At 43.9% G+C, this 12500-nt stretch overlaps 1 protein-coding gene and 1 pseudogene across 5 annotated transcripts in view; one reads left to right on the top strand and one right to left on the bottom strand.

Moving 5' to 3' along the window:
- Nucleotides 1–8257, top strand: part of LOC145397228 (aquaporin-7-like) — a 120401-nt gene extending 112144 nt beyond the window's left edge. For 4 of the 5 annotated variants that reach the window (XR_013896899.1, XM_080270456.1, XM_080270448.1 and 1 more), the window contains one exon: nucleotides 7980–8257. Coding sequence is in view for 2 of the 5 variants with exons in the window: in XM_080270427.1 (XP_080126553.1) it covers nucleotides 7980–8021 (42 nt within the window). In the remaining 3 variants the exon portion in view is untranslated. The remainder of the gene's footprint in view (nucleotides 1–7979) is intronic. The other variant, XM_080270434.1, reaches the window with a different exon arrangement.
- Nucleotides 8258–10127: 1870 nt separating this feature from the next.
- The window catches only part of LOC145397640 (uncharacterized), a 27027-nt pseudogene continuing 24654 nt past the window's right edge, over nucleotides 10128–12500 (bottom strand).

Below are 12500 nucleotides of genomic sequence, written 5' to 3'. Positions count from 1 at the left end.
TAGAGATACAGTAGAGCTTAGTATGCTGGAACAGGCAGTGTGGGTGCATGCAGCTGGCATAGAAGCAGTACAAGGGAGTGGATGATGTGGTGGTAGAGGTTGATAGATGACATAATAAGGTGGCAAATGAGTATGGGCCAGTGAAGTACCAGAGGTAACAGGGTGTGACACGCATGGAGGTGTTAATGGGGTGATGTGGTGGTGGTCGTGGTGGTGATAGATCTAGAATCTCTGTAGGGGGTGGAGCTGAATGAGATGGTGCAACTGAGAGGGATAGAACACAAGTGATGTCCATCCTCTAGGCTGGAAGTCTGAAGTAAGTTAAATAAATACATTATTAGTTGACAAATAATTTAGACCATTTTTCTTAAATCCTGGATGAGGGCCAATGGGGGCAGGGACTCAAGCCTCCTCAGCCCCCTTCTGCTTAAGAGTAGATGTGGGAGTGTAGGTAAATGGGTGTGGTTGATGTGGAGTGTAGGTAGATGTGTGTGGTTGATGTAGGGGTGTAACTGTGTAACTAGATTGATGTGGGGGGTGTACAAGTGGCAAGGTGGATGAGGTTGATGTGACAGTCAAAGATGTACAGAGGGTGAAAGAAGAGAGTGAAGAGATTTAAACACATGGAGACAGTTTAGGTAAGGGGGACAAAGATAAAGTAAATGGTTTTGTGTCAATTACTTTACTGCTGTGACAAATGAAAATCACATCGTTATAGAATAATTATGGTTTGGTACTTTATAATGGATGGTGGTAGGTTGTGGTGACCATGGTAAACTCATTTGATTTTTTTTTTCCTCCAAGGAAGAAGGAACCAAAGGCCAGAAGCCTGCAAGACTGTTCCCTCAAAAAAAAAAAAAAAAAAAAAAAAAAAAAAAAAAAAAATGGAGACAGATTCAAGATCTGTTAATTTGTTCAGTATTGAAATGCCTGGACACACTTCATTTGAAACTGGAGGTCACAGGCAGCAGGTAATACACACAAAGGAAGACAGTTCCAGAGTTGACCTGTTGCATACATGAAGGACTGGGAGTAATGGTTAATTCCTGCATTCGAGAGTTGGACAGAAAAGAGAGCTTGTTGCTAGATAGATGCTACGTGCCCACTGCAGTGGTGGAGGGATGCAGACAGACAATTCAGAGAAGCAATGACTATTGAAGTGGCAACAGAAAAGAAATACAGATGTGGCAAAGAGGCAAAGGCTGAAGGAAGCCAATAAGAGGAAGAGAGTTAATGAGATGAAAAGCCTTCGACTCCACACTGTTAAGATGAGCTGTATGTGGGGAGTCTTCCCCACACACAAGAGTTGTACTTTACGCAGGGGCAAATAAAACCTGTGTATAAAGTCAACAACTATACAGAGGTAAAGAAGGCACAGAGTCAGCGTAGCACATCTACTCTCTTGGAAGCAGATTTTACAAGAGGTAATGATGATCTTTCCAAGATAAATCCCAAGAGAATGAAACCCCAAATATGATTAAAGATGATGCAGGATTGAACTGGATATTATTAAAAATTAAAGGATACTCCTGTGGAAGATTCTGATGGGTTGAAAGATGTAAGAACTGAGTTTTTGAGGCATTAAACACAAGATTACTTTCACCCAAATCAGAGTTATGAGCTGAGCATGTAGTGCTGCCTAATTCTTTCTTCAACCCTGATCATTCTATTTCTATGTCTACCCTCTCCTCCTCCTCATTCGTCCTGTCCCTTTTTATTACTCTTCTTTCAACTTCAGGTGGCTCTACAATAAGTCACACATCTAATGGCCCTTGTAACCCAGGAAACCATTTCCAGTGCAGGGTGCTTAAAATATAACCAGATCATGGATTGATGTGGATCTATTTACATAAGTGGGGGCATCAAATCCAGGGTCAAGAAAAACCATGATGTAGTCATCTACTCATCTCCTGTTCGTGTCAAGTTAGCCTAAAATAGCAGACTGTTATGGCTGGTTTGAAGGCATGTAGAATGGAGGGCTGAGGAAATCCTGGAGCTCAATAATGTCACTGATTAAAGGAAAAAGTGTTAATAGCCATGACAACAGAGGTGATCCACATTGAAAGGGAGCTACTTGTAGTGGTCGGGGGGGCTTAAAGCATGGTCCCCTATTTTGGCTGCCTAGCTGCTTCATTGGGAATTACTGTATATCAGTCTCATGGACCAAGTGCTCCCCTCTTAACACTAAGAAAGGGGGCCAGCTGTTGGTGATGACGTAACCCTGCCCATGTCATCTTCGGCCAAGGATGTAGACTCCCCCCCAACATGTTTGCTGTCTGTGGCATCCCACGATGCTAAAGCAGCAACTTATTTGGTGTATGAGTGATGCCACACAATGTGCACTGCTGCTTGCAATATGCCTCTTTGGTTGACTTGCCTGGCTAGATCCAGCTTGGTAAGGCCCAACCAAGGCAATTGGCTGGTTGTTCTTTGACTAAGGTCAAGTGAATGCAACACGGCCTGGCACTCTACTGGTCCATAGCCACCGTCTGTCTGCGGTAGATACCCACATAGCCTATGCTCTTCCACTCCCCCTGGGGTTGTCAGGTGTTCAATGATCTGTTGCTTTGTCTCCCTCAACTGGGCTTCACAGTGAGTGGAGTGATGGGGGTGTGAAATTTCTTATATGGCAGAATCCCCCCTTAAATTGATTCTTGTGTCCCGTTTCACCAGGTCCATGAGTTACTGGTGACATTTCTTCTGGCAACCCCAGCCACTAACAGGGTTCTAAATATCCTGTTGACGAACTTTCAAATTTATTGGATCCTCTCCCTATCCCAGGAGATGCCAGTCCTTCCCCAGGCTCCAGGGGTTATGGAGTGCTTGCAGGACATTTCATGCCAATGTGTCAGGTGCAGTAAAACTTGAACCATATCACGCTACTGGAAGTAAGGATAAGAGAAAGAGTTCTCAAAGAAGAGCACCAACCCCTTTAAGAAAATTTTCAGTCCTACCACACAGACAATTCCTGCTGTCTTGGTGCCAGGTGACAGAGAAACTCCTTGTCTTGAAGCTGGCTGATGGTACAGTACTTCTTTTAGAAACCTATAACTTGGTCAAGGCTTGTGGGCCATCTGCAGAGGTTGTTCTACAGGCAGATAAGTCTCTCCTTGTTAAGCTGGGGATGACAATGAAAGTTCTCGCATTCACACCATCAAAGATTTCACTTCCAAAGAAGTGGTGGCCACCCATCATTCTAGTCTGAACTAGACCTGGGGAGTAGCCTTCTCCAAGGATTTCCTTGGATACTCAGAAGTGGACCTCCTGGAGGGGTTGGCAAACCAGGGAGTTGTGAAAGTTGAAAGAATCAAGAAGGTAAATGGAATGTTGACAGACACACCATCTTTGATTTGACACTTGACTGACTGGCATTGCTCAATGCCTTCGATGCAGATTTCTTCCATCTTCGGGTTAAGACTTACGTGCCAAGGCCGAGGTGGTATTTCCATTGCCAGAGGTTTGGGCATCTCAGTCGAACCTGTTGTAGAAAATTGTAGGGTCTCCTACAGGTGCATGTCAACTGTGGTGATGAGTACTGTGGTGAGATTGATTGCCTGAACTCACCCTCTTGCGTTAACTGCCTTGGTGCTCATCCAACTTCATCAACCCAGTGTGACCGTTACAGATTTCAGAATGAGGTCCTATCAGTCCAAACCCAAGAATGGTTTTCATATTTCCAGAGGCAAAAGACAAAGTCAGGAAGCTGTTCATCGGCTCAAAGCCCACCTTTGCCTCAACAGCGCAATGTTGCCAGGAAGCACAGCAGTGCAACAGAACAAATTCTGTTGCTCCACCTGCCTCTCAAAGCACTCACTCACTGCAGGCAACCCAGTCAGGGGAAGCCTCTGTGATGGCAGCAACTGGGGGAGACGGTGCCTTCTCCACGGGAAGATCACCCACGAGTGGGGCTGCCTCCCCACTTCCATGCATCCCTGCACACGGCGTTAAGGTTGCATTCACAGCCCAGGCAGGGACGTCAACAGCCTGACACATGCTGCCACCATATGTGTCCTTCAAGCCTGGCCTTAGAAGTGAGGGGGCTGCTCCTGTCGTTCATGACAAGTTTGCGGCTCACCATAATAATGTGGTTGCCTCTGTTAGGGCTACTACTGTGCAGGCTACCAAGCCTAGACTGATGGCACCACCACAAGACACCTCTGTTTTGTCACCTGCTGATGGTAGGTGGCAGCTTGTTGGGAGTGAGAAAATGAGGAAGCAGCAGCATGCTGATGCTTTGCAAACCTCATCAGCAAAAAACAAGCCAACTATTCGGACCTTTGGGTCACCACTGACACCCACCAACTGTGGTTCCAACAGAGGGTCCTCCATCTAGTGAAGAATGGGGCTGCCACAAATACTGGCTTCAAACCTAACACAAAGCTTCCTGATCCTACACTGGAACTGTAAAGGTCTAAGAGGTAACTAGAAGGAGCTTCAATTGCTCTTCAATGAGACCCATCCAGTCTCTATCACTCTGCAGGAGACTGTTGGGGGACTAGATATTTTCCTCACCCAGGGGATATGCTGGTATATTCTCACCCCCCACACCTTACAGGTGGTCGTCGAGGTGGCTGTGCCACATTGCTATTCTGATGTGCCTTTCACATCATTCTTCCTGCAGGTAATGGCAATTCTGCTGCACCTGAAGGTACACAGTCTTGCACCAAATACTGTCGTTCTTTGAGAAGGCATTAATGAAATTGTTCCCCAGCTGCCCCAGCCATTATCCTCCTTGGGGATTTGAATAGAAGGAATCAATCAATCAATCGAAGGTGATACACCCTGTCACAGCATGATGAGTGTGGGACACAGAGTTGCTGCTCACAAGTCTCAATTTATGTCCTGTAGTCAGCCTTCTGGCATCTGATTAAATGGCTACCGGTGTCATGGTTGCACAGGTCAAGGATCCAAAGGTATTTATACTGTAAGAACATCAGAGAATCCCTTACAGCCACAAAACTGGTGCCCATCATCCTCGGGAAATGCATTGCACGGTGATACTAGCACGTGGGTTTGTACCTACTTGTGACTGCCTTAAAGGTCCCATCCACAGGTGCTAGTAGGTGTTCATAAGCCTCAAAAGATGTTCTACACTCAATTTCCAGGCATCTGACCTAGATGGCTATTGGTGTTATTTGGGAATCCCAACATAACTCATTCTAGGGGCAGAGAGGAGATCGTTAACCCTTTACTTAGCAGCATTTGTCCTCAGCTGAATAAAATCACCTGATATTAGCCAGAGCACAGTACCTAACTCATCACTTGCCCAATAAAGGAATAAAACTAGAAAAATATCTTACAGGCTGCCTTCTGATATCTTATCTAGATGGCTGTTCCATGATGATGGTTGGGGATCCCAAGGTACTCATCCTTTATGTACAGGGGGGAACCATTAAGATCGGCTAGACATTCTTCACTGTCCTGAAATTGGGAGATGGCATCTGCTTGCAATTCCATTCCAGAAATCCTAAGCAGAGGATCAAATGCAGGTATTTCCAGGGAGGATTATGTCAGATGTGGCCTGCACTGGAAGTGATATGAAAACAGCATTATAGTGGCACTGGTTAAGAATCTCGGTGCTCAGCTGTAGGTATGAGGGGAGCCATGAAGACTGGTAAGGCATCCTCCAAAGACCCTAAAACAGGGTTTGGCATCCACAAGGGAGATCAGACATTCAGGTCAGGGGGTCCAATAAGATGAGCAGCATCTCTAGCAGCATATCATGTAACCAGACGACAGACAACCTAAGAATGATGTGGAGTCATCCCCGTGGGTGAAGGACTCCACAAGAAGTCATCTGATAAAGCACGGTATATAGGGTCCAAGTTTTTTATGTGGCATATTGACGGGGGAAAAGATGCACATCAATGTGATGTGACATCAGTCTTGCAGGATGTTGGCCCTTCAAAAACAATGAAGTGTCAGATGATGTAGCCCCACCAAGACAAACCCCAGCAAAACAAAACCAGCAATGTGCAGTTCAGAAGGTGAAATGCCAAGAGAAATACATGTGGGTGTCTTGAATGGATGGGAGGAAGAGGGAATACAGCCCAAAAATGGCTCTCCATCCTCCCTTCAAGTTAAATACTTGTAAAACAAGAAAGTAAAGAGCACTTACAATGTACAATAGTATAATGGAAATAATAAAGGCAAAGCAATACACACCCATGAAACAACATACCTCCAAATAAATATACTGTAATAAAGAACAAAAGGAAAATGAAAATAATGATAATGGCTACATGCTGCCAAGGCAAAAGAATAAGGAACATGTTAGTGCAGCCAGTCCAAAGGAAGAAAAACACAGACACAGGAGGAAAGGGCCAAATACAAGGAGCAATCACAACCCTTCATATGCTTTGCAAAGAAGCAGACAAAGGAAAAGAAAAGGGGTGAAAGAAAACCGAAGGGAGTGCCCTCCTCAAAGAAACACAAAAACCTAACTTCTCAACCACTCAGGCTAAGGTGGAAAAAAAAAAAAAAAAAAAAAAATGCACTGAGAACTAAAGCTGCAGATGTCCTCATGGGCTACTGATTTACAGACAATACAAAACAGGAATAGAATCTGAACAGGTAAGGAAGAAGCAGCTATGATGGATCACTTTAAAATGGATGACATCATGATGCAGGTGCATTCCCCACCAACGTATCTTACAGTTCAGAGACATACATACAGTGATGGGAAAATAGGAGGAATCCTAGCAGTGCTGAGTACATGGTCAGTGTTTTTCAATATGTGATTTTCATTTCTGCCACAGCAATTAGGTAATAAGGCAGTCTTATCTATGTCCCAGAAAGGACTACAGTGCTTGGTTAAAGAAGCACTAAACACTAGAAGGCCAATAAATAATTCTCTGCATTTTAATGTGACTGAAGATGGTGGGGAACACTAAAGATGACAAGATGACATGAAGGCAAAACTTGCACAAAACTAAATTAATTCCTGAAAAATGCTGGAGATGAATGTGTGTGTGTGTGTGTGCGTGCATGTGCATGCATGTGTGTGCATGTGTGTGCATGCATGTGTATGCATGTGTGTGCCTGTGCATGTACATGTACATGCGTGTGCCTGTGCCTTTGTGTGTCTGTGTCTATTACATCACTGTCTTACATTTTACCCTGTGCTTGGGACATTCTCTCCTCCCTCTTACAATTTTATATATGCCCTCTTCATTCACTTCAAACTTTGTAGCTTTGTCTTCCTATCTTTTTTAGCAACTCGTTCATACACTTATTAATTTAGCTGTTTTGTTAGTTATCTATGCATACCTCACTAATATCAGTTTCTTCTGCATGTACATCTTGTACACTTACTAACACCCATTTTTCTAGTATCCAAACAACAAGCATTTCATCAAAAATTGTTCAATTTCTTATAATGCCCTCCTTTTCAGTGGATGTGCAGGCTGAGATATACAGTAATCCAAAGTTCTTTAACTTTATAAAGATACAACAAATTGAATGTACTCATAATCAGCGATGCTTCCATATATTAAAAACAGATGTTAGGTTTATTGAACAGTATAATACATAATAAGGCACTCTGTTATACTCTTCTAATATGTGTATTTTCTTTTTTCCCTTCCCCCTTCCCTCTACAATTCATCCTTTCCCCCCCGCATCCTCTTTCCTCTCCTTTCCAACTCCCCTACTTCTTCCCATTTTTCCTGATTTGCAATACCTTCCTCTCTTCAACTCTATCATCTCTTATCTTCCTTATTTGCTCTTCTTACCTCTTTGGCCCATAATCTGGTTCCACTGCTTCTTCCTTCCTTCAAATCCCCACCCCTCTAACTTTCCTTGCTTCTTTCTGCCTCTGTCTCCATTCAATACTTCATTTATCTTACCACTTACTTCCGTGCCTTGTTTTAATTTCTTTACTGTCCAAATTTATCCCTCCCTTCTCTCCTCCTTTGCTTTACCCTTTATTCTGTCTTTCATCTTTCCCTATTCCTTAACCCCTTCCATCCTACTTACAGCCTCTCACAAATTTTGAGCTGACCCCCCCAGTCACCCACTAACTGTAGCAGCAACATCTTCAGCTCACCAACCTTCAGTGTACTTGTAACATCCCGCAAGATCAGAAATCATTATCCCAATGTGCACAAGCTCTCGGAACAAGGAATCCACAGCTCCAATCCCAAAATGACAACCATACCTGCAACAGTGACAACAGTAATAACAGTAAGGCTAGTAATATGAGATCAGTCTCCTGAATACTGAGGGTAAATTCCTATACAATACTGTGACAATTGTTGTAAAAAATATGATAGCTGTATTAAGTTTTAATTCATTTACTGTATTAGTTCAGTTACTGTATTTTCTTATGTCTTGCTTCTTTGAGATACTTTAATTAAGCTTGGGAGAGATTTTTCAAACCTGGGGGTTAGTTATGGTTTTGGCTAACCTGTTCAAAAGGGGAGAGGCCTTTCATATGCTGAATAAAAACATTTTGAAGTAGCAGATCTGCAGAAATAAAATACCATAGGTCATTTTATTCCACAAGTTAATCATTTTAAATGATTTCTGAGTTTATCGCCTTCCAAAATTCTTAAAACTGTGCCCTAAATAATTTAAGTAATTCATTATTTCTCTTCTTCAGTCAGGGCAACAGTACAACTATCTTTTAATTTTCTCATGACATTTCAGTAGAAACTCTTGGATCTGAAATACTTGGTTCCAAACACTTGACATAAAAGAGGGTATTTTGGAAACTGGAGTCTTATAACTGAGAAAATCATAAAACAAGTAGTCCAGAGCAGAGGACTGTGAACAATGAATACACTGGAGTACTTTACATTAGTCATTTATCTGCTCATATACACATCTACAAAAGAACAGCAGATATGTTTTGATTGTGTGAGGACATATCAACACCCCTCTACAGCATGAAAAAATATCAGGAAGTGGAGGTTTTTGGAAAGGGGATGTTTGGATTTGGGAGTTTGTACTGTATAACCGTATAAACTGTACTATGTAATTACATTACTGTATTTTATTCTTGCCATCTCCAGGGTTTGAATCATCTAAGACTAGACTTTTTGAACTATGAGCAATATATAGCCTTCAGTAACTTCTTCACTACCAAAGAGTTGTCTTACACTCAATAAGCTTATCTGGTAACAGTAAGAATATTGTTAAAATTGTGTTCTTGGGTGCTAAATATACTGCAACACTAAAAATAGGATTATGATGCTAAGATGTGTAATGTAAATACTTTTTTTTTTTTTTATGTGTCTGACTCTGGGCATAGGCTTAACAGCCTGCTCCCAAGGCCCAGTAGCCCTCCTACATACCATACACCTATACATGTCACTATACTGTGTTCATACTGAGAGAGTTGCTGATGAACTGCACTAGTTGTCAGAAATTTAAGAATCAAAGTCTGTTAGTACTAGTGTTTCAACATAAACAGCTTTAAGGAATCTATCTATCTATCTATCTATTGCCAGATGCCATAATCCCATAAGGGGTGGTCATTTGACTCTGAGTTATTTGTTTTACGGGGAGGGGCACTAACCCTCCACCAAACCTCCACCAACCCGCTTGCTGACACGTAGGGAGCACGTATGGTTTGGTTATATGGTCAACAATACTTATTTTACCCAAGACTCCTAATTTTTTGTTAAACATGTACCCTAATATTATATTTATATATCTGCAATGCACAAGTATATACCATATATATATATATATATATATATTAGGGTTTGGTATATTAATGCTAGGTAATACCTGTAATTGTTGTAATGCTGTACTATAATAGTTTCATAATATCTTATTCACAGATCTTTGTACTGTATATAGATAATGGAGTGGTGTTTGTGATAAATATTTTTATTAGAGCATTTCTGAATGTAGAATCTGACAAATCTGTTACTACCATGTACGATATGCTTAGTTTTAAGTGCCAGATTATATTCTTGTATTAATTTAGCAGTTAGAGAATACCTGTACTACGGAACTATAGTTGGTTTGTTTTCATTTGACGAAACTAGGCTGCTCCCAGAACTCGAATACAGTACTGGCATGGTAGTGTGAAATTCAGTGAATCCTTGCTATGAAGTGAGAATGAGTCTCCTTGATTACTACCCAAATTTACCCTCCAATCTTACTCCACCTGGCCATCAACTATGCTGAAAATGGGTTGCAGATGTTTGTTAGATGAGAGCAAATATGCTATAATTCCTTACAGCAGTGTAGTGTGTGTTAATTACAGTAAACCCTCAATATATCAAACTAATTAGGGGGGAAAAGGCTAAAGATATACCTGGTAACTCAACACAGCTAATAAGTTGATGCAGTCGATCATTTGGTACTGTATATGGCAGTTGATATTAAATGGGGTGGAAGGGGAACAGTACTAACACCAGGTTTGATTTATATTATATATCCTCTGGTGGATACCCAACATAGTCATGCAAGTTCATAATATTATTTAAATTTTGTATGGGTTTATACTGTGTCCTTTGATACAGCCAATAAGAAACAAAAAAATATATATATATATATATATATATATATATATATATATATATATATATATATATATATATATATATATATATATATATATATAATTTTTCATTCTGAATGGCAACTGCATCACCTTGATAAAGTTATCTCTGATATACTTGTGGTTATTTGGTAGGTTCAGAGGTCAGTGTAGTCAAAGCTTGGGTTTATGAGGTTCAGTATAGTGAGGGTTTATTGCATTATACAGTACATGCATACAGTGACAAAATTAACATTACAGTATACTGTATCAACTTTTGTATGTTTACATTGTTATAATATAATTTACATGCACTAAATACAGCAAGCATTTAATTTATATTCCTCTAAAGTGCTTGAAGAACATACCATATGCTATCTCTGCCTGGAAATATGTGCTATATCGGTGTGTATAGTTTGTATTTGTAGCTACAGCAATTATCTTTTTTTTTTTTTCATGAATGAATTAATTTAGCAAAAAAAAAAAAAAATCTGAAAGAATTGTTTATAGTCCATAAGATTTAATGACTATGAAGAATAACTTAGAGAAAATGAGGTATATAACCAAACAACTGTCTATAAGAAAAATTTATAGAAAGAATGATTATATGTAACATTTACACAACTGAAATTTTCTGAACTTTATAGAAAAGAAAACCAAGCATATTTCCTTCTCTCTGGACACTACATGGAGCTGTAAAAACATTTACAAGAGTCAGCACAAACAATCACAAGAAAGGAGGACTGTGAACTGCCAGCAGTTGAAGAGGATCAAGTTTCTCATGAACCTAGGACTGCTGCTACTGGGCCTTCCACCACCACTGATGCTGGGCCTGCTGCCGCTGCTGCTGCTGCTGGACCCCCTGCTGCTGCTGCTGGACCCCCCCCTGCTGCTGCTGGACCCACCCCCTGCTGCTGCTGGACCCCCCCTCCTGCTGCTGCTGGACCCCCCCTCCTGCTGCTGCTGGACCCTCTCCTGCTGCTGCTGGACCCCCCCTGCTACTGCTGGACCCCCCCCTGCTACTGCTGGACCCCCCCCCTGCTGCTGCTGCTGGACCCCCCCCTGCTGCTGGACCCCCCCCTGCTGCTGCTGCTGGACCCCCCCCTGCTGCTGCTGGACCCCCCCTGCTGCTGCTGGACCCCCCCCTGCTGCTGCTGGACCCCCCCCTGCTGCTGCTGGACCCCCCCCTGCTGCTGCTGCTGCTGCTGCTGGACCCCCCTGCTGCTGCTGGACCCCCCCCTGCTGCTGCTGCTGGACCTCCCCCTGCTGCTGCTGCTGGACCCCCCCCCTGCTGCTGCTGCTGGACCCCCCCGCTGCTGCTGCTGGACCCCCCCCTGCTGCTCCTGCTGCTGGACCCCCCCCTGCTGCTCCTGCTGCTGGACCCCCCCCTGCTGCTGCTACTGCTGGACCTCCCCACCTGCTGCTGCTGGACCCCCCCCTGCTGCTGCTGGACCCCCCCCTGCTGCTGCTGGACCCCCCCCTGCTGCTGCTGGACCCCCCCCTGCTGCTGCTGGACCCCCCCCTGCTGCTGCTGGACCCCCCCCCTGCTGCTGCTGGACCCCCCCCTGCTGCTGCTGGACCCCCCCCCTGCTGCTGCTGCTGCTGGACCCCCCCCCTGCTGCTGCTGCTGGACCCCCCCTCCCTGATACTGCTCCTGCTGGACCCCCCCTCCCTGATACTGCTGCTGCTGGACCCCCCCCCCTGATACTGCTGCTGCTGGATCACCCCCCTGATGCTGCTGCTGCTGGACCACCCCCCTGATGCTGCTGCTGCTGGACCCCCCCCCTGATGCTGCTGCTGCTGGACCACCACCCTGATGCTGCTGCTGCTGGACCCCCCACCCTGCTGCTGCTGCTGCTGGACCCCCCCTGCTGCTGCTGCTGCTGCTGGACCCCCCCCTGCTGCTGCTGCTGCTGCTGCTGGACCCCGCTGCTGCTGCTGCTGCTGCTGCTGGACCCCCTCCTGCTGCTGCTGCTGCTGCTGGACTGCTGCTGCTGCTGCTGCT

This window comes from Coenobita brevimanus, chromosome 5, assembly GCF_032717465.1.
Source record: "Coenobita brevimanus isolate Jiangsu-jjx chromosome 5, ASM3271746v2, whole genome shotgun sequence".
Classification (NCBI taxonomy): domain Eukaryota; kingdom Metazoa; phylum Arthropoda; class Malacostraca; order Decapoda; family Coenobitidae; genus Coenobita; species Coenobita brevimanus.
This window is presented reverse-complemented; position numbering and strand designations above follow the sequence as displayed.